At 66.6% G+C, this 20,621-nt stretch overlaps 2 protein-coding genes across 6 annotated transcripts in view; one reads left to right on the forward strand and one right to left on the reverse strand.

Moving 5' to 3' along the window:
• The window catches only part of ASPSCR1 (ASPSCR1 tether for SLC2A4, UBX domain containing), a 35,275-nt gene extending 19,315 nt beyond the window's left edge, over positions 1-15,960 (forward strand). For all 4 annotated transcript variants that reach the window (XM_012789399.2, XM_075999842.1, XM_012789402.2 and 1 more), the window contains 9 exons: positions 7,994-8,148; positions 8,351-8,432; positions 8,772-8,838; positions 9,429-9,491; positions 9,842-9,894; positions 15,131-15,182; positions 15,457-15,526; positions 15,599-15,774; positions 15,860-15,960. In XM_012789399.2, coding sequence (XP_012644853.1) covers positions 7,994-8,148; positions 8,351-8,432; positions 8,772-8,838; positions 9,429-9,491; positions 9,842-9,894; positions 15,131-15,182; positions 15,457-15,526; positions 15,599-15,774; positions 15,860-15,873 — 732 coding nt within the window. In that variant the 3' untranslated portion in view covers positions 15,874-15,960. The remainder of the gene's footprint in view (positions 1-7,993; positions 8,149-8,350; positions 8,433-8,771; positions 8,839-9,428; positions 9,492-9,841; positions 9,895-15,130; positions 15,183-15,456; positions 15,527-15,598; positions 15,775-15,859) is intronic.
• Positions 15,961-17,320: 1,360 nt separating this feature from the next.
• Positions 17,321-20,603, reverse strand: CENPX (centromere protein X). 2 transcript variants are annotated; one of them, XM_012789397.3, is made up of 5 exons: positions 20,482-20,603; positions 18,079-18,130; positions 17,931-17,984; positions 17,619-17,711; positions 17,321-17,550 (listed from the first exon to the last, which is right to left on the reverse strand). In XM_012789397.3, exons 1-5 carry the CDS (start codon positions 20,509-20,511, stop codon positions 17,456-17,458), a joined length of 324 nt encoding a protein of 107 aa, XP_012644851.1. In that variant the 5' UTR covers positions 20,512-20,603; the 3' UTR covers positions 17,321-17,455. The 2 variants fall into 2 exon arrangements, with proteins under 2 accessions (XP_012644851.1, XP_075855932.1); XM_075999817.1 differs by having other exon boundaries at positions 17,399-17,550; positions 17,623-17,711.
• Between the last annotated feature and the right edge of the window lie 18 nt (positions 20,604-20,621).

Consider the following 20,621-nt stretch of genomic DNA (forward strand, 5'->3'; position numbering starts at 1 on the left):
CTTTGGTGTTGGTCGCTTCCAGAGTCCGCGTGTGTTCTGGGATTCACGGCCGCGGCAGGAGGCTGGTGGTGCCCTTCCTCAGACAGGAAGCCCAAAACCCGCCGGCCTGACCCCGCACACTTCCGTTCTCCTGGTTGTGCTTTCGGGATCCTGGATCCTTCCCCAGCCCCAGGTCAAGGCGGCATCTTCACTTGATGGATTCGCCTTTCACTCGTGGCCTCGGCCCTTGGCTCGGGTGGGGAGCCATCGGCTCTGCCCCTGGCCTGACGAGGGGACCCGCCGCCCGCCTCTCCGGGCAGCAGCACCTTCTCTGCCCCTGGCCTGACGAGGGGACCCCGCCGCCCGCCTCTCCGGGCAGCAGCACCTTCTCTGCCCGGCCTCTCGGGCTCCACCTGCAACCTCTGTGGGCAGGGCCACGGGTCTCCCTGCAGGGCCCTGCTTCACCAGAAGGGACGTGTCTGTCCCCAGACTTAGTCTCTCCAGGGAACCGAGGGCGTTTGCCGAGTTCCTCGGAAATTACTGCTGGGAGTATCTCGGAATTGACCGAGGGCTTGGGAGAGAGTTAGAGTCTTGACGCTGTCGTGGTTTCCTGCACAGGCCTGACCGTCTTTCTCCTTTCTCAGTCTTTTATGTCCTGTGACAGAAAATTCTATTACCCCCGCCCAGTGTCCTCGTGTGCACTGCTGGACGGTGGTCTCCTGGGCCCCGGCGGTCAGCGTCTGACGCTGTGGGCCGCACGCGGTTCCTGCTCCAGGTGTCTGCTGTGGTTCTGTCTGTTGGGGTCCCCACGTCTTCCTTCTTCCCCGTGCCAGTCCTGCTCTCGTCTCTCTCGTGCTGCGCTGCAGTGACTGGGTCTCCGCTGTCTGTCGCTGGCCGCCGTCTCAGGGTGTCCCCACCCTGCTCTTAGAGGAATGGTCTGCAGGTTCTCTGTGAAGAAGCCTTTCTCGAGCTCAGGGAGTTACTTACTGTTCCTGATTTTCTGAGACTTACAAATCACGAGCAGGCGTTGCCCTTTGTAAAAGCGTTTTCTGCATCCACCGAGGTAGTGATGTGCTCTGTGTCATTCTGGGCTTGCACGTCTGCCTTGGCGAGTGAGACAGCCGACGCATCTTTCCTACTCTGCCCTCATCCGCCTCCGAGTCGAGACCGTGCTCGAGTTGTGAATGGGTTTGGCAGATCCCTGCTTCCGTGCTCTGGAAGCTGTTTGCGGAAGAGACGGTGCGTTCTTAGGAGGTGTCCAGACCGCACGGCCCTGGCCCCTGGGGAGGCCCCTGCAGGCGTCCAGTGCTGACCTCTGCGAACACCGCCTGGGCTCGCAGCGGACCCTCTGCTGGGCTCTGTCATGGCCCTGGACCTTGCCCCTCCTCTGGGGGGACTGCTGGTCAGCGGGGCTCCCTGGCCCCCAGGTGACTGCCCCGCCGTTCCCCGTCCTGCCTGCCGAGCTCTGCAGACCCAGGTGGTCTCAGCATCCCTGGATTTTTTGCTCAAAGAGGCAGATTGGGGGCCCTTGGGCGGCCCTGGGCGGGGGTGGGGGGAGGGTGTTTCGAGGCCCAGGCGTCCCCTGAGGGCAGGCCACCAGCCACCAGCCGAGACCCAGGGCTGGGCAGACGTGAGCCCTCACAGACCTGGGAAGCCATGCGTGGTCCTGGTCGATGTCCTCTTCTGTGTTTCCTGATGACGTTGAGAATCTTTGATGATGTCTGGCTTGTTTATTCATTTTACTGTGTATCAATTAGTTCATTTCTGGACCAGAGTCTCATTCCGTCACCCAGGCGGCATCTCCATGGCGAGATCACAGCCCACCGCAGCCTTGAGCTCCCGGGATCAAGGGGTCCTCCTGCCTCGGCCCCCCCCTCCCCCAACTGGGACTGCAGGTGCCGCCACTGCACCTGGCTGGTTTTGTTTGGGGAGTAAGAGTGACCTTTCCCATTTGGTCATTTTCACACCTGTGGAACTCAGTTTCACCACCAGCTATAAAAGGCATTTTCATTTTTTGACTGTTTTCTACCTTCGTAGAGGTCTTGTTTTTCCTGCGTGTGCTTGGTTCCGTGTGCGGTGCTGGGGCAGCCAGCAGCCGCCGCTGGGTGAGCAGAGGCCTCGGCAAGGCCCCGCCCTCCCCGCGCCATCCTAGCAGCTGACGCTTGCTGCCGGGGTCTCAGAGCCCTGCCTGGGAGCAGGTCTCCTGTGGGTGGCCAGGAGCGTGACTCGCTCGGGTCACTCCGGACAGAGGAGCGTCAGAGGCCCGACAGGCCCCTCCTGCGGCAGGGCTCCCGGGACCATGGCGCGGCCTCGGGGTGAGGGCTCGACAGTCGCTGCGTGTCGGGCAAGCCGCCGGGCGTGTGGACTCTCCGTCGCAGGACCGTCACCACCCCAGTTGGGGACGCCTGCGGCAAGTGTGCAGGCAGAGACGATCTTGGTCCTGATGCCGCGCGCGGGGCCCAGTCAGAGGCTGAGACCGACCCATGGGTCTGGGGCAGGCTGGCACCTGGGCCCGGTCTCGATGGGGCCTCCCCGGGTGAGGGACGAGGGTGGCCGTGCCCCCTCCCCGAGGACCCAGCGGGTCCCGGCTGTGTGTCTGCAGCAGCGAGCTGCGTCGTGGGCCGTGCCGGGGCCGGTCCCGCCGGCGGGCGGGCGGGCAAGGGGGGCCGTGCCTGCCGCACCCCACCCGGCCTTTGATCTGGCGGCAGCTGATGGATCATGGAGCCCCGTGGGCTGCGCCTCCCGCCGGCCGTCCCTTTGCAGGCCCGGGGGGAGGGGCGAGGGAACAAAACAGAACTTTTTTGGGGAACTTCAAAGTACTCTTTAGTAATCAAAATGAGTTTCCAAGTTTCCCATTAATGTTTTGCCTGTGTGTGGTTTTTGGATTTAAATAAAGAGTCAGAAGAAAGAGACAGGATAAAATATAGGCAGGTCCTCAGCGGAGGCCCGGGATGGTTCACAGACCCAGGCGGTTCCTGCCTTTGATGTCAAACGTTAATTATTAGAAGGTAGTTTTACTGGCGATCAGAACCGAGCGCTGGGAGAGTCTGGGGCTGCCCGGCGCCCCCTGGCCCTGTCCTTTGAAGTCCCTTCACGGGCGGGAGGCTGGTCCCAGCAGACGACCCCCCACGCCCCCCCCCCCCCCCGGCCCCCAGCAGCTGGCACAAGGGCCGTCCCTGATCAAAGCCCCCAGGTCCACCTCGCGGGCCAGCGGCTGCCTCCTGTGGCCCCTCCCCCCTTGGGGTGACCTCGCTCCTGGGGATGCCGGAGTGTCCTCGGCGCCCACACCCTGGTCTTACCCCCTGCTCCTCGGGACCAGCAGCCTGTCCAGGACCCATGGGGCTGGGAGGAGCCCGTCCGAGGGCCTGTGGGGCCGAGGCGAGCGCAGGGCTGGGTGTCAGCTGGGTGCTGCTGTCCCCACTGCGTCTCACACACCAGCTGACGGCCGTGCTGTCCTGGGCAGCAGGCCTGCCCAGAGGGGCTGGGGTCCAGCGCCATGTGCTGGGGAGCCCTTGGCAGCCCTGCCCCCTCCTCCCCAGGCGGGGGGCTGTCTGCCGCATCACCCCCGCATACCCGCCCAGTGGCTGGGTTGCGTGTGGTCCTCGCTGTACCTGGTGGGCGCTCGTGGACACCCTGGGCCCACCCACAGCTGGGCCCGGCCGTCCTGGCAGGCGCAGGCTGGAGTGTCCACTGTGGCCAGTTGGCAGTCGGGGCCCCGGCAGGAGCTCGTGTCTCAGCGCAAACGGGAGCGACCCTGCCGAGAGCTGTGGGGAGGACAGGCGTGTGGGGCGCCCCTGCAGAGCAAGGACCCTGCTCGCGCACCTGGGCTTGCCCCGTCCCACCTGGTCCCCGGGGGCGCTCTCTGCGTGGACGGCTCCAGGGACTCCGGCCTGGAGGCCGCTGGCTGCAGGTGTGCGCCTGTCCTGGGCGCCTCACAGGCGGTGTGGGGACTCGGCCAGGCCTGGTGGATGGGGAGGCCCGGCTGCACCCGCGTGGATGTCCTTCGCTGCTTTTGGGGGTGTCGATGTGCTTCGTTCACGGGGACAGCCCGGCACGTGTGGCTGCCTCAGCCCAGTGTCTGGCAGCCGTTCTTTACGTTTGGAAAAAACTCAGCTCATTTCTTTGTGACATGAGTGATTTGTATTCGTGGTAGAGAAGTTGAACAATTCAGAGAAGACAAAAGAAAGACGAAAACCCTACTTTCTCAGTGCCCAGACTGGACCACTGTTCGTGTTTCGATGTGAAGCCTCCCGACCTTTTCACGGCGTCTCTGTGAATGCTGACCACATATGTGCTGCGGTCCCGCCTCGTGCACGCCTTTCTGCATCAGCAAGGTCCCCTCCCCGGTGTCCACGGCCCACCGTGTCCCTGTGACGTGCTCACGCGGTGGGGCAGCTGTCGGCTGGGCTGGGTTTGTCACATAGTCACCGGTAACTCACACAGGCGCACGCGGGTGGCTGTGCGGGCCGGGAGGCGCAGGGGTGGCCCTGGGTGGTGTCGCTCTGTCTCTCTCAGTCCCGGGGTGGACAGCGCTTCTTGGGGACCCGTGGTGTCAGGAGCTGCGGCTCCAGGGTGGCCTCTGCTCGTGACCTGAGCCCGAGGACCGCAGGAGTGTGTGTCTGGGCTCCTCCTGGCGGCGTGGCCCCTCGCTGGTGGGTGGGCCTGGGCGGTTGGTGTTGCTGGGTGCTGTGCCCAGGCCCGGGTGAGGCGGCATCCCCTAGGCGTGAGGTTCGAGGCCTGAGGCCTCGGTGCTGGCAGGAGGGTGAGGGGACGTGCCCCAAGTGACCTTTGCCGGGGCTTGGGGCGTGGGATCCGCCGTCCTGCTGCCCGCGCGGCTCGGAGCTTCCCCTCTGTGGAGCCCCAGCGCCGCCGGCCTCTCCCCTGTGCTGCCTCTCCCCTGTGCCGCCAGCGGCTTTGATGGCATCCACGTGCTCCGGTGCCTCCCTGTGGAGGGCGGCCGGCCCTGTGAGTAACTCGGGAGGTTTGGCCCGCGTCCTGCGCCGTGATTCACCGGGGCCCGCGGCCCCAGGGACATGCCTGGCATCCTCTCCCACCAGATCCCGCTGGAGCGCGGCGGGCGGGAGGAGGCAAACCCCCACGGAAAAGCTGGGAAGTCTGAGGTTGAGGTCACCTCCGAATAGTTCTCACATTTTTCCTCCATGTGTTATCCCGTCCTGGAAAATTACTGTCAAGAAAAGGAAACCTCGGCGGGCGGGCGGAGCGACCACTTCTGACACCACGCGCCTTCCCGTGGCCTCCCGGGCCCCGCCGGTGGCCACTGCCCCAGCCCTGCCACAGCCATGGCCATGGCTGTGGTCCTGCACCACCGGGTCCTCACAGCGCCCGTGCCTGGGCCGGCCAGGGTCGAGCGTCGTCTAGCGCGCGGGTGCTGAGGCCACCGCCCTCCACCCTGCCTGGCGCCTCCGGGGGCCTCCGGCCGCCGCCTCCTGTCCCGCTTTCTGCACGTCCTCTTGGGATAGGACGAGGCCCGTGCTGAGCAAACACCGCTGCGCCCTCGGGGGCGGGGTGCATGTGCACGGCGGGGGGTGGGGCACGTTTGCACCACAGCGTGGTGTTTGCGTCTCTTTGCAGGTGTCCGCTGCTGTGTCTGCCAGCCTTCTGCGCAGTGACGTCTGTCAAAGCAGAGAGCTGGGGTGGGGGAAGCAGCGGGAGGGCGCCACGCCGCTCTCCACCCCCGCCTTTGCTCCTGCGCAGGAGGCCTCGGTCTGCGGTGCCCACGGCACTTGTGCAGAACCGCCCATTCTGTCCCCCAGCACCGGGAGGGCACGTCTCCGGGCGTGGGATGTCCTGGGCGGCCCTGGGCCTCCCCGCGCAGGCTGGGTCTGGCTGCCCCAGGGGTCCGTGCCCCCCTCACTGCGTCTCCCCCCCCCCCCCCGCATGAGTCCACCGAGGACGGGAGCCTCGTGGGAACCGTTGCTGCCGGCAGAGTCCCGTGGACAGGGCCGGCGGGCCCCCAGCCCTGCTTCTCTCTGCTGGGGAGACTCAGTCTCGGGAGGCTCCGTGGTGAGCGGACGGGGGCGGCGTCTCCCCACGCTGCCCTCTGTCACTCAGCAGCACAGTGACGTTTCCTACCAGCCCAGCCGCGGTCATATGCTCTCGGAGACTCGGGTGGGCTGGCCCCGGCTCGGCAAGGGTGTCGTCCCTGTCCCCCGCCACTCCAGCCCCTGTGGGGACCCTGGGCTCTGGGGCTGTGTGACAGTAGAGGTGTCCTGCCTAGAGCGGAGACGTTGGAGGGCAGGATCTGGAGTGGGTCAGAAGAGTGACGTGTCCCGTCAGTTTTATTTTTCAGCTGGAACTCAACAGCCCCTGGGCAGCACAGGGCTGACGCCCGCTGTCCCTGCACCCTGTCCTGGAACGGGCCTGGGTGTGGACATGCCACGACCCGCCGTCCTCCTGGTGAGGCCCAGGCTGTGCCCAGAAGGGCCTGGGAGAGCCCAGGTGGCCTCGTCTCCTCGGGGCTTCTCTGTCCTCTGCCCAGGGGTCGTGTCGGGGGACGGGGGCCTGTCTGGGTGGCCAGGCTCAATGCCACACGAGCAGCTGCACTTCGCCTGCTGCAGAGACGCAGTGCAGATTTCTGGGCGACGGTTGTGCGCAGGGCTGGCTTCTCCAGGGCAGGGTCTGGAACAGGCCACGGAGGGACCTGCTCCGTGACTCGGGGCTCTGTGCCTGGGCGGCGTGGCCGCTTTTGCGTCAGGATCCCAACCTGCCGCTGCCTGGCCCGGGCACTGGTGGAGGCCGCGGCTCCCAGCTCAGGGTGCGTCTGTGTCCTGCCCTCCCCTCCTCTGGGAGCCCAGGCACGCTCGCTCGCGGCCTCTGGAATGCAGGCACTGGGCTGTGGGGGGCAGCCTGGCGCCGGGTGTCTTGTTATAAAAAGCTCTGGTGCAGACGGCTCTCGGCCGCTGCAGGATGGTTGTGGCTTTGAAGGGGCAGCCCCCGGGGGCCTTTGCCAGCCACCTGTGGGCCTCGCCGCCCAGGCCTCAGCCACACTCCCTGGCCACGGTGTCAGGACGCTGACCGAGGTCAGAGAGGCTCCCTGGCTAGAGCCAGGGCTAGTGCTCGGGGGACCCTCGGGGTGTCAGGTGTGGCTGGAGGCAGCCCCAGAGTCACCAGGGAGAGGCGTGTGTGTGGCAGGTGCGGCCTGGCCGGGCCCCAGCAAGGTGTGTGACATGCTGGGCCCCGGATGCTGTGCGGGGCCGGTCCCCAGGGCAGGCTGGTAGCCTGGGAGGCTGCAGAAGGGACAGAACAGAGCGGATCGTTCCCATAGCCTAGAGCTGTCCCCAGGTGTCAGGAGCAGGACGGGGGATCCCTGTGGAGATGGGGCTGGTGGGGTGGAGGGGGAGGAGCAGAGCTGGCTGCCCCCAACGGCTCTGGGTGGTTTTGTGTAGACGGACGGGGCCCAGCATGGACCCTTTTGGCCCAGCCGGGCGCCTTGGTCAGGCCTGGCTCCGTGGTGGCCTCAGCACCAGGAGTCACCACCCGCCGCACCACGAGCGGAGCAGGCCCTGCCTTGTAATCTTCGCTGCCGTTGATGGCAATTAGGAGTGACACTGTCCCCCTGCGTCCCTGGGGGTGGCGGGGGCAGAGGGGAGGTGGCCTGCTCCCAGGGGGCAGGCGGCATGGAGTCAGCCAGGCTGCGGGCTGTGGTCCAGAGGGCAGCAGGGGCAGCGGGGCCGGCCAGGATGGGGTTTTTGCCGACACTCTAATTTGGTGGCTGTCACCCTCACACCCCAAAGAGCCCCCGACGTGGCCTGAGCCTGACTTCAGGGCCGCATGCCCTGCCGGCGAGCAGAGTCTCGGCATCGTGTTGCCACGGGCAGGGCAGGGGCCCAGCCTGCTCTCCCCTGCCACCCTCGGGACCCAGCCTCGCCCCGTCGGGGGGAGACAGAGAGCTGGGCTCCCGCGTCTCTACGCTCCTCCAGCTGGGGGACCCCCGCCCCCGTAGAGCCGAGAGCCTGCCGTGCAGCTTGCCGCCAGCTGTGCCCTCTGCCCCCAGCCCGAGGACCAGGCGCCCGTGGACCGGGAGCCGGTGGTGTGCCACCCGGACCTGGAGGAGCTGCTGCAGGCCTGGCCGGCAGAGCTGCCCGACGAGTTCTTCGAGGTGACGGTGGACGACGTGCGGAGACGCCTGGCCCAGCTCAAGAGCGAGCGGTGGGTGCCGCACCCCGGCCCCTCTGCCGGTTTGCCCTGTGTCCGGGCTGCCGCAGCCGCCCGCTTCCCTCTGGGCCCGCAGCCCTCAGCAGCACCAAGGGGTGTGGCCCAGGTGGGGGCTTCCCGCCCCGCCCTGCCCAGGGGGGGAGCGGCCTGGGGGCCTCCATGCAGGGAGACCTGTCCTTCAACCCTCCCCACACAGGAAGCGCCTGGAAGAAGCCCCACTGGTGACCAAGGCCTTCCGGGAGGCCCAGATGAAGGAGAAGCTGGAGCGCTACCCAAAGGTGTGCGGGCCTGCGCGGCGGCCCCAAGGCTCCCGCCCGGGGACCTGGCATGGCGCACGCAGCCTGCGGTCACTGGTGGTGGGTCGGGCGCTTCCCCAGCGGCTGTGTGAGGTGGCGCGTTAGCCCAGTGATCCAATTGAGGTTCTACGATGAAAAGTTCAAATAGCAAATCTGAAACCCAGCGTGAGCGCTGACTGTCCTTGGCTACAGCCAGTGGCACGGGGAGTTGAGGCCACAGCTCTGGTAGGGCCAGGGTGCGGCCAGGGCATCTGCCCGCCCCAGGCCTGGTGCCCATGGGCCCGGCCGTCACCGCTGACCACCCCGCTTGTCCCCACCCAGGTGGCTCTGAGGGTCCTGTTCCCTGACCGCTACATCCTGCAGGGCTTCTTCCGCCCCAGCGAGACAGGTGAGCAGCCTGGATGGGCCGCCCAGTTCTCCCCCTGGGCCTGGGGCTGTGGGCGCCTGGCCCTCCAGCTCTAAGGAGACCAGGCCGCTGTGGGCTGCTGTCGTCTGCATGGGACGCACGGGCATCTGGGCTTGCCGGGCGCCAGGTGGGGCTGCGCCTCGGCCATGGGCCGTGCTCGCCCGGGTGCTCAGCCCCAGCTCCCGGGAGCCGTGGTCCTTGGTGCTCTTATCCCCTGCTCACTGGGCCTGTGTGGGAGCAGTGGGGCACCCAGAGGAAGGGCCCAGGGCTCCCCACCCTCGCAGCTGCCGCTCGAGCTGCTGCCACGGTCAGCGTGCGCCCGAGGTCTCGGGGGGCCTCCCGCAGGTCCCCTCGGGCTGGGGCAGGGGTGGGGCGAGAGGCCTGGTGGAGACACCCCAGCCAGGCTGGAGGGGCGGCCCTCTCCCGAGGCACGGCGGGGTCCCCTGGTGGCCTGGGCGGTGGTGCCATGACAGGAGCAGGGTTGAGATCCCACCTGGGCTTGGCTTGTGCCCCAGAGCGCGGGAGCCACGGGCCTGCGTGGTCTCACGAAACCTGCTTTCCCTCCTCCGCAGTAGGGGATTTGCGAGACTTTGTGAGAAGCCACCTGGGGAACCCAGAGCTGCCGTTTCACCTGTGTGAGTTCTTTCCTCCGAGCCTCTGGGCTGGTCGGGTGGCAGAGACTGCCCTGGGGACGCCAGCCTTGACCCACCCGGCTGGGGCTCAAGGCAGCTTCCTGGGAGACGGCGGGGTGCGGCTGGCACACCGAGGCCACAGCACCCCTGTTGGGACCTGGGGGGCTGGAGCAGAAGCCCCTTCTCCCCCAGGGTCCCTGCCGGGTCCCTTGGCGCGTCTGGGTGTGAGGTCTGCCTGGCCGCCCCCAGGCCCTGGCCGGGGTTTGTAGGGCCGGAGCAGAGCTGGGCAGAGGCCGCAGCCTGGGTCCCCTGGGGCGGCGCGCCCTTCCTGACACAGCCGCTCCTCCCCACAGTCATGGCCCCTCCGAAGACTGTGCTGGACGACCACGCGCTGACCCTCTTCCAGGTACCGGGAGGGCGAGGCCTGCGGTCGGGAAGCAGCGCCCTGGCAGCCGCTCCCGGCGGATAATGCGGCCTTTTAGAGCCGGGGGGCGCGGAGGGCGCGGAGCGTCTCTGAAGTCGTTCCTGACGGGGCTTCCGGCCTCCTCCGCTTCCTGCCTGGCCCCGGGCGGGGACGGCCTGGCTGGCCGGCTGTCCGAGCTGGGGCCGCCCGGAGGTCTTGGCCCCGGGCTGCTGGGCTGGGGGTAGCGCCGGCGCCTTGCAGGGCCTGGGCGAGGGAGGGGCCTGGCGGGCAGGTGGGGGCCTGATCGGGGCAGCCGCCTGGTGCGATGCCCCTTCCTCCTGGGCCTGGCCGGCCTCCCCGCTGCCCCGCCTGTCCCTGCCCGGCCGCCGCGCACCCGAGCATTCCCGGGGTGAGGGGAAGTGGCGGGCGCTGGGTCCCGGCCTCTGGGCTGCCTTCCAGGCCCCGGAGGAATGAATGTCCTGTCTCCTCACCCCTGGGGGGCGCAGCCTGGGCCTCCCCAGCCCCTCTAGCCGCCTAATGGTTTCCTCTTCAAAGTCTCTCAGTTGCTTTAATTAACAACAGAGGTGGCCCCCTTTCAAGTGGCTGGCAGGCTTCTCCCGCGGTCTGGGAGAGGGTGACGGGTGAGACGGGGCCGGCTGTCCGCAGGCGTGGGAGGCCGGCCAGGGACGCGGGGTGCCCTGCGGCGGCGGGGCCTGGGGAGGGGAGACCCGGTGCCCTGAGCCCGAGCCTGCCCTGCTGGCCCCCTCGGCGCTGGGCGTCTCTCCTCCCCCACTGGCCAGCCGGTCGGTAAACACTGAGTTTGGAAGATGCTTTGGGCCAGAGGAGCACCCGCACCCGGGCCCCAAGCCCACCCCTCAATTAAGAGGCCCCCGAGAGCCCTGGGGGCCGCCTTCCACCCACTCCCCTGATTCCTGGTGACACTCTGCCCACCAGTTGCCCTCTCCTGTCATCCGTCAGCTGGGCCGAGCCACAGGGCCTTGCAGGGTGGCGTCCCCGGTGGCGTCCCTGCCCACCCGTGATCAGAGAGCTGGCAGGGCCGAGGGAAGGAAACTGCCTCCCCTGGCGGGTGAGCTGACGGCGGTGCAGAAGCGCCAGCTTTCCTGTCTCTGGCAGGGCTGCGCCCTGGCCGCCCGGGGGCCGCCCCTGCTTCCAGGGGGACAGCGCGGTGGGTGGGTGTGAGGACGGCAGCCCTGGCCCAGGGTGCAGGTTTTCTGGGAGGCAGGGGGGAGGTCAGGAGTGAGGACGGGTTGGGGAAAGGGGGAGCAGCCGCTGGAGCAAGCCCCCCACTTCCCAGGCCTGAGCCCTCTTGGGAGTGGTGACACCCAGCCTGGCGTCCTCTGTGCGCTCCAGGGACGTCCTCAGCACGAGCTTTGTCAGCCCCCAGTGGGGATCCAGGTCTGGTATGGGGGACAGAGACCACTGGCGCCAGCTCCCTACTCGTGGCCTGCAGTGGCCCCCGGCCTCTCTGTCCCCGACCCTCATGCGTGGACCCTGACGTTCTGGGGAGGTCTTGGTGGTTCTGGCTCTCTGTGTGTCCTGGCGCCGGCGGGTCAGCTCTGTCACCTCTGTTGTGCTGCCCCCGTGTCCCCGGCCCCTGCCACATCCCCATGGTCTGGGGCGTGGCATGAAGTGCATGGGCATGTCTCCTCCACCCTCCTCCGTGCTGGTCTGTGCTGGGCGGTGGGTTGGTTTTCAGCCCCTGGCATGCGACAGAGCGGCCTGTGGCCAGCAAGGCAAACAAGGCACCCCTCCTTCCTGGGGTTCGTGAGGCCTCCTGTCTGGCCACTTGTCCCTCATTCTTTTGGGACTCCAGAGAGACAGGCCGGTGGCAGGGGCTTCAGGCAGGTGCCCAGGGAGGCAGGGAGGCCTGGTTCAGATGGGGCTGGCCTGAGGAGCCTGGAGCACTTCCTTGCGGTAGGAGGAGGGGTCTTTACCCAAGGCCCTAGGTGGGCCCTGCTGGGTTCACAGTCCCCAAGTCCAGAGCAGAGCAAGGCGGGGGGCTTGACTCGGGCTGGCCGACAGGTGGCAGGTGGGAGGCTGCCTGAGCCCTTCCTGCAGGACCAGGCCCAGAGATCTGTGAGACCTGACTCCAGGGTGGGGTGTCACCTCCCGGGTCTGATCCGTACCTGGAGTGTGCTGGGGCGGGGGCAGCTGTGGGACAGAGGAAGCCCTGAGACGTGGTCCTGGGGTAAAAGGCCTTCAGGTGGGAGCCAAGGGGGTGGGGCAGTTCCTGTGGGCAGCGGGGTGGACGCCCCCTCCCCAGGGACCCGCTGGGCAGGACGAGATTCTCAGCTTTCGGCACAAGGAGCCATCCCCCAGGCTGCCTTCCCGGGGTGTGTCCGGCTCCCCATCTGGGCTCCCTGGCTCTGCTGATGGAGGCCCTGCTGCCAGCACACCATCCCGTCCTCACCGTCCCCACCCAGCTGGACCCCAGGGGGACCCAGGGGGACCTGAGTCTGCTGGGGTTGCCGAAACAGAGGATCCCGATCCTGGAGACCAGAGGCCGGGGTCCAGGTGGGCAGCTTGACTCCCGGCGAGGCATCTCTCCTTGGCTTGTAGATGCCAATTTTTCCCTGGGTCCGGCCCTGTGGTCCCTGTGTGTGTCTGTCCGGTCTCTTCCCAGGGAGACGCCAGTCGTGGGAGATCAGGGCCCAGGCCACGTTTTACCTCAGTCACCTCTTTAAAGACCGTATTTCAAGGAGTCATGTCCTGAGGTCTTTGTGTTTGAGCTTAAACATGGATCTTGGGGGACGAGCCCCACTCCTACAGCCTCCATTCTTGAGGCTCTGGGGCCGCGGGGCCGCCGTGGGGACCCCTCCTCCGAGACAGCTCTTCCGTGCTGCCTGGTTCCCTTGAGCGACCCGGCCGGCTGGGCAGGGCTTCCACTGCAGGCCCCGAGCGCCACCTCTGCCCTCAGGGACTGCAGGCCTCTCGTGCGGCAGAGCCCTCCGTCCTGCCCACCAGGTCGGCCTGTGCCTCCAGCCCTTTGGGACGTGGCCAGTGCTGCCACATGCTCATGCAGAATGCAGGACAGTCCTGCTGTCCCACTCAGCTGGCCTGTGGCTGCCCCCAGCTTGTACACGCTGGACGGACATCCCATCCTGCTCTGTCCGAGCATCTCAGTGATAGACTGGAGGCTCCTGTCCTGGCTGCTCCCCCAGGTCCCTTCGTGCTAGAGAAGTTATGGGGTAGGGGGTAGCCCAGCCCTGGGGGAGGGGAACAGGTGAGTGCTGGTGGGCTGGGCGTGGTGTGCAGTTCCTGCAGTGGGAGGGGACAGGCGTCCTTTTTGAAGCTCTCCTTGGCAACTCCAGGGGTGCAGAAGAGGCTGGCAGCTCAGAGGGGCTGGACTCGGGTCCTGGCGGGCTGGGGAGGGGCGGGCTCCAGGCCTGCAGGCTGTGCCTGGAGTCAGGGCAGGCTGGCAGCTGCAGGGGGCTGCGCCAGTGCTGGGTGGGGGGTACTCGGACCTTGCTGCGCCCCATCAGCGGGAGCCAGGCGAGAGCAGGCAGACTCCTGGAGGCAGTGCTGGTGGGGACAGGGCCTGCTCTGGGTGGTGGTGGAGGCTCCAGCTGGGCAGCTGGGGAGGGCCAGGGAAGGGTGGGGTGGGGTCAGCTCCATCCATCCAGGTGGCCCCTCTCCTGGCGTCCTGCCCGTCCCTCCACACTGCCCAGGAGGGCCTGGCCCGGGGTCGTGATGAGCGGCAGTGCTGCTCGAGTGGCTTCTGAGGGAACCCCGGCCGGGGTGCGTGGCGTAGGCGGGAGCCAGCCAGGCCCCTCACCCAGCAGTGGTCTCCAGGCGGTGCCCACGGCTTCAGAGAAGTGCCGGACAGAGTCACGCTGCGCCTGCGTGCGAGTCCCGGCCAGGTCCCGTGAGACGGAATTCGCACTCTTGTGCTGTAAGGACAGCTGAGACTGCACAGGTCTGGCTGAGGAAGGTTCCGGCACTGCCCCCCCATCCCCCTTCCCACTGTGTCCCTGTCCTGGCTCTCCAGCTTCCGGCGCCTCTCCAGGGGCACTGGGGCAGCCCCTGCGCGCCCCACAGGCCTCTTCCCACAGGGCTTTGATCCCAGGCGTCGCGCCGTTGGGTTTTCAAAGCATTCATGGCCCTTGTTTGTGTCCTCGGCTGCTGGCTGGATGGGGAGGTCTCAGCGTTCTGGGCCTGCTGGCCTTTGAAGCTTCCTCTTGTTAATCTTAACATCCCCCCGAAGCCCACCCCACTCCAGCAAGCCCGTGGCCCTCCGAGCCTGGAGCGGCACGGAAAGAATGCCGGCACCTGCTGGCTGCTGCCTCGGGCCGCGGCTGGTTTCTGGACACAGCCAGTCCCTGCCTGCCCAGCCCCCCACCTCTCTCGGGTGCAGAAGCTGATGAGTGGGGGGCTGTCAGGGCCTCGGCCTGTGGCCCTGGAACGGCACCTGTCCAGCACCCATGCTGGGACGTGTCGGGGTGCCGGTGACCTGTCCTCATCCCACTCTGGTGCCATGAAAGTGAGGCTGGTCCCTGAGCAGAAGCCCTGCTTACTCCTTTGGGCGGGTGGGGATCAGGGAGGCCCAGTGAGGACCCCCAGGCTGGGCGTGGGGACCCTGCATGTGGCGCCCACCCTTCTGGGAGGAGCTTGGCCGGCAGACAGGTCTTCCTTGCCCAGCTGAAACCTGAGCGCTGACTTGGAACCTCAGTGTGGGCTTCCCCAGCGGTGACGGACCCTCCACACAGCACCTGTCACCTGGGACGCCCAGGCAGCTTGGCACAGGGTCCTGGGCTGGAACTTAGTCCCCCACGGCACCCTGGTGTCCCAGTGGGTCTCTGTGCATCGCCGCAGCCCATCAACCCCTGTTCTTTGCTCCACAGTGGGTGAAGGGATGTGAGGAGGCCCCCTGCCACCCACTGTCCCTGTCCCCAGGCCCACCCATCCAGTCCTCTGTGTCTGTCCACCTGCCAGACAGCTGGGTCTTACCACACAGCTGGGTCTGGTGGGTTAGAGTGCCTGGTGGGCGTGAGGCCATCGGGTGGGACGGGCAGAGGTGATGAAAACGCTAGAATTCACAAAGTGCGAGAACTTTCTTCTCCAGCTGGTGCTTTCCCATGGAGGGTTCCTGTGGTCTGATGGTGCAGTGGGGGTGAAGCTGGGGGGTCTCGGGGTGCTGCACAGATGGGTCCCGCTCTGGAAGCAGGGTGCTCTGCCCATGGTGCCCACCAGACCCCTGATCCCCCTGCCTTCCCTGCAGGCGAACCTCTTCCCTGCTGCCCTCGTGCACTTTGGAGCCGAGGAGCCTGCAGGTGAGTGGAGCCCTGGCTCTGCAGAGACCACCCCAGCCCCTCACTGGGCCCTGCCTTCGGCTTGTCCAGTGCCCAGAGCAAGCAGGCCTGGAGGTCATTTGTCCTGGGGAGGCATTCGCGTCTGGGAGGGAGACCTGTAGCTCCCAGTGCTACCTCCCTGGCAGCTGCGGGCTGGGACAGCCACCCTAGTGGCCACACCCCTCCCAGAGCTGGTGGGTAGATGGCGAGTGGGTCCCCTCCTCTGAGGCTGGGGGTGGGCTTGGCTTTTGCTCAGGTCTCTACCTGGACCCCAGGCTGTTGGAACACACTGTGTCCCCTTCTGCCGCTGATGTGCTGGTGGCCAGGTAAGCATGGGTGGGGCTGGGGGCTCCTGAGCGGTGGTGCCCCCATGCTGGACTCTGGCCTCTCATCCCCAGGTGCATGTCCAGGGCCGCTGGGTCCCCATCCCCATTGCCAGCCCCTGACGCTGCAGCCCTCGAGTCCAAGCTGACTGCTGAGGAGGGGGTGATGGGCCCCCTGGAGCCCACCCCAGGCACAGCCCAGCCTGTGAGGAGGAGCCTGGGCAAGGTGCCCAAGTGGCTGAAGCTGCCAGGTGCCTGGGGCCTCGGGCAGGTGGGCAGCTGGGCGGATGGGAGGCGGGAGCTAGGCCTGTGGTCATCCTGGTATTTCCACTGCAGCCAGCAAGAGGTGAGAGCTGCCAGCCCAGGAGCCCATTCTGCCGGCCTCAGGACCCCCAACCCCTCACCCTGGTGGGAATAAAGACTCGCGCTTCTCTCGAGACCCTCCTGTCATGCTTTCTCTAGAAAGGGCCCCCACAGTCCTTCCTTTTGTCTGATTAATATTAATTACCCGCCTAGGAGAGCAAAACCATGGAGAAAGCCATTCTGGGCAAATGACCTAGTCCTGGGGCTGGAAAGTTAGGCCACCACCACCCGAAGGGCAGGGCTGGGTCTCTTGGTGCCCCTGGAGTGGCTGCAGGGCCTGTCTGTCTCCCTGGCAGGTCTAATCACTTCCTCAAGGGAGCTTCGAAGTCCAGAGGGGAGAGGGCAGCTCTACCTGCCCAACCCCAGCCCCACCTGGGCCAGCCTGGCTGAGTGGGAACAGAGGGCTGCTGTCTGAGTGGTGGGGGCTGGGCAGCCTCCATAGGACCTCCCAAGGCTGCCCGTGGTCCCCAGGGCAGCTGTTGTCCCTTCTGCCCCTGGGCTGGACTCTGCCCCCTTCCCCTTCCCTGTCCAGCCCCAGGGTGTCGAGTCTCCGGACGGCTGGCACCTAGCTGGGTGTTTCCATCCTGGGCTAACCAGGGTCCAGGCAGCTTTGGGAGGTAAAGGGAGGTAGGCCCCAGTCACCCCATGACACTGCAGGGCAGGGGTGGCCCAAGACCCTGTATGCTTCCCTTGAGTTGGCACAAACAGGGCTGGCCTGCCAGAGGTCCCTGGCAGCTCCCTGTCTGCGAGGGTGGGCAGTGGACACAGCCGGAGGCTGACTCGCACCCTCTTCAAGCTGGGGTCTGGGGGCCTTTCACTCCAGCGTGGCCTTAGGCCAGGGTCCCCCTCAGCCTGTGCACCCTGGTCCCACCCATGGCTGGTGGGCCCGGTGGCCTGAGACTGGCCACAACATTATTCATGGGAGCGACTGCCCGCTGGTGGCAGCTCCTGCGGACAGAAGGCCCCTGTGGCAGGAGTAACATTTTCCAGGCCGGCGGCCACATGTGCGAGGGCTCCAGTTTCACAGCCCTGCCCAGGGCGGGGCGGGTGCACACATGCTGTTTTTTATTCTGTCCGTGAGGGCTTTGCTTTCGTCCTACCAAGGGAGGGTGGGGCAGGGGAGGGTTTAATGCAACTTGACTTTGGGTGATTAATGGCAACAAAGCCCAGCCTGGGAGAGACAGTTTTGATTTATTGATGTTGCTTTGTAAGAACAAGTTTATAGCTCAGGGAAGGCTCTTATGAGGGAATACCAAGGGGCTGAGAGGTCACACACCGGCTTTGTCACTGGGTGGCAGGAGTGTGGACAGGTGACCCACTGCTGCCTCACTGGGCGAGGGTCCCGGCCTTTCCCCAGCGCCTGCGGCCCCCCCCCACCCGGGATCGGCACAGCAGGCGCGGTTTCCCTGTGGGCCTGTCCTCTCGAGACCCTCCACCACCCTGTGTCCCGCAGCAGAGGGCAGAAGACACCAGGAAGGTGGTGGCTTGAGTGGCCCTGCGCTCTGCAAAGGTTGCAGGGGAGTCTCCCGCACGTGGTGCGAACTCTGGTTTGAGTCTGCTCCAGGCCTCTCAGGTCCTTCCCTGTCTGAAACTGGGGCCACAGCAGAGGTCCTGCTTCCCTGCGGCAGCCTCCGCCCAGATGGAGAGCCCTAGAAGTCCAGGAGCTGTGGGGAGAGGAGTGCTCAGGGCCGCCCAGTGGGCATGGCTCCCAGCTGAGCCCACCTGCACGCACCTACCAGCTGAGGGAGCACCTTCTCCAGCTGGTCCACGCCCACCTGGGTGACGTCCTCCGCTTGGGCCTGCCGGACCCCGCGGACAGCTGCTTCTGCCAAGACAAGGGGAAGTGAGCGGTAGGAGCCGGGGGCTCCCCACCCGCACCCGCTGGCAGCCCCGAGGCGGCAGCTGTGGCTCCTGACACAGCTTTTCAGGGCACACACAGCTCAGGTGCTGGCTGGAAACAGGGAAATTTCATCTTGGTTTTCCCACTGAAAAAACACAAAAGGAACTGCAAACACTCTAGCCAAGCACGGGTCCCTCAGCTCACCCACAACGAAGATCTTCAGCAATTCCACCATGAGCTGCAGCGCGTCCCCACTGACTGCAAGGCAAGGGGGGCAGGTTATTGGGAACCCCACCGCCCAGGCCAGGGCTCCAGACCCTCCCCAAGGCCTTTGCCCCCGGCGCCCCCACACCTTTGGTCTTGGCGTCCTTGAAGTGCAGGTGCAGCAGTTTGTTCACCAGCTCCTGGCAGGGGAAGGGGAGGGAGGGTCAATGCCGGCCCGGCCCCTCCCAGCCTGCAGGCCCCTGGGGTGCTTCACTGGACACCGGCTGTGATTTCCAGATGGAAATGCGCCCCACCCTAGGGACTCTCCCAGGGGAGGGGAGGGGGTGCCGAGTGAAGGAAGCTATGTGGGGTGAGGCCAGATCTGCTTAAAGAGGCTGGTGAGAAGGTGGCTGAGAAACCTCCCTGCGGGAGCGAAAGCCACCCCTTGGGGCTCCAGGGACGGAGGAAAGAGGGAGTCCAGCACAGTCTCACACTCCCTCCCATCCCTGCCAGGAGGATCTGGGGGCTGGAGTGTAGCTGCTCCCCAGGTGGGCCACAGCCTCAGACCTGCCACCAATACAGCCTCGTGCCAGACCGTCCTAGGTGCTGGGTCGCCCCACTCTGGAGCTGACACCTGGTGCCCGGGGGAAGCGCAGAGCTTGGCTTGTCCAAGCCCAGGAAGGAAGTCAGTGAGGCTGGAGTGCAGTGCCGTGTGGACAGGCCAGGCACGGGGCCTGAGGGCCTGTTCAGCTTCCCTTGGCAGGAAACCAGGTGTTCTTTCTGGGGTTTGAGTGGAAGGGCAGCGCTGGCCTTCGGAAGGACCTCTGTGGCACTGAGGTCTCGAGAGGGAGCAGGGAGGTGGTGGAATGGGCCTGTCTGCGGCCCCTCCAGGGGCCAAGGATGAGGACAAGAGGACGTCCAAGCCCAGACTCTGCTGTGGCTTGAGGCCCTGAGGGGATGGTGCCACTTGGTGGAGATGGGGGCACACAGCTGGAGTGTGTGAGCTGTCGGGGTGGAGCGGCAGGTGGGCTGCTGGAGCCCAAGCTGGGACTCTGGGTGGGCCCTTTGTGAAGCTGTGAGACCCAGTGAGGTGCCACGGGCAGGGTCCAGCTGGAAGAGGCTGGGAAAGGAGCCAGCACAGAGCAACGGGGGCAGCAGGGAGCACTCAGGAGTCCAGAAACGGGAGTGTTCAGGGGAGGGTGAGCAGTGGCACCCAGCGTAGTTTAACAAAGCTGGGGAGTGGACACCAGGCGAAGCCCTGAGGTGCAGGGCAGGGCTCACCCCAAGCCCTTCACAGCCCCCCACAGCAGCAGGGGTCCTTGTCAGTGACCACGCCAGCTCAGTGCCACCTGCTGGTCCTCCCTGCTGCTTACCATGGAAGGCAGCAGCAAAGGCACTGCCTCCCACCTGCTCCTGGACCCCAAACACAGCTGCCCCAGAAGACCACTCTGGAGAGCGGCCACTGCTTGAGGCTGTCGGGACAAGCAAGGAGTTGTGCTGTACACAGTGGCAGTGACCTCGGGGGAGGCAGGATGAGGGAAGGCCCAGCACTAAGGGGCAGGGGCCTAGAATGCACCCAGCCTTTGCATTCCCCCCACCTCGTTACCCCAAAGCTTAGCCTTGTGTGTAACCACCACGACCCCACCCAGCTCTGTCCAGAGCCCTCAGGCAAGGACTGGCCGCCTCCTCAGGACTCTAGCTGTGGTCGGCTTGGTGGAGAGTCACAGACCGGCTGCTGTAACTATTTGTGACCTGGTGTGTTCTCAACCACCCTCTGAGGTGACTTTCCCTGTCGGGTCACTAACCCTTTCTGGGCAAGGCCAGAGCGCTAGTCCCAAGCTGCGAAGGGATGCTGCAGGTAGGATGAAGCTCCCCATTATCGGTAGAGAGCCACTCCGAGGTCGAAGTCCTCCACCAGGGAGGGGTGCACAAGGGGCTCAGGCCCTCCCTCCCCAGGCCACGAAGGCCCACGAGCCCTCCTGACCTCAAGGTAGCTCAGTGCCTCTCAGCCCCCAGGCAGAGCAGTGAAGGGTCTCAAACCACTCTGCCTGCCAAGGGTCCCCTGCGCAGGTGCCCCTGTGAGCGAGCTGCGTTCCCAGGCGCAGGGAAGCCCAGACCCTGGGCCAGACGGCATAGGTCAGTGCCCAGCCCTGCTCCGTCCCCTGACTTCTCCGTGCCTCGGTTTCCCCACAGGCACGCGGGGTTAATCTGTGCCAGGTGTGCCGCCGAGGAGCGCTCAGAAGCCCACGGCATCCAGGCGGGACCTGGCCACGCGGACGCAGGCAGAAGGGAAGGTCCGACTGGGCGGTTTGGGCAGGTCCTGCCGCATCCCACCTTCCCAGGGGAGGAGACCCCCGGGCGGGGCGGACGGCGGCCCCGCTCCCCTCGGAGCCGTCGTCCCTGGCGGGTCTGCAGACCCTCCCGCCTCACCGCAGTGCGGGCCGCCCACCCGGTCCACCCAGAGCGCGGGGCGCAGGTGGGCAGCGCGGTGTCACGTGGGGGCCAGGCCGCAGAGTTCGCGCCGGCCTCGCCTCAGCCCGCTGGCCCTCACCTTACGAAAGCCCGCGCCGGCGCCCTCCATGACTACAGCCTGCGCCCGTCCGGAGCCCCGCCCTGCGCCGCCAGCCAATGAGCCCAGAGCGCGCCCTCGGGAGCCCCGCCCCGCGACGCCAGCCGGCGAGCCTGGAGCGC

This window comes from Microcebus murinus, unplaced genomic scaffold (genome assembly GCF_040939455.1).
Source record: "Microcebus murinus isolate Inina unplaced genomic scaffold, M.murinus_Inina_mat1.0 scaf010_hap2_Mmur4.0, whole genome shotgun sequence".
Classification (NCBI taxonomy): domain Eukaryota; kingdom Metazoa; phylum Chordata; class Mammalia; order Primates; family Cheirogaleidae; genus Microcebus; species Microcebus murinus.

What these genes read in the sequence shown, in the direction of transcription:
- CENPX (XM_012789397.3), bottom strand. Translation starts at nt 20,511, where the DNA reads ATGGAGGGCGCCGGCGCGGGCTTTCGTAAG. An exon ending in CCGGCGCGGGCTTTCGTAAG is followed by an intron (nt 18,131 to 20,481) that starts GTGAGGGCCAGC and finishes TTCCCCTGCCAG; the next exon opens with GAGCTGGTGAACAAACTGCT. An exon ending in CAAGGACGCCAAGACCAAAG is followed by an intron (nt 17,985 to 18,078) that starts GTGTGGGGGCGC and finishes CTTGCCTTGCAG; the next exon opens with TCAGTGGGGACGCGCTGCAG.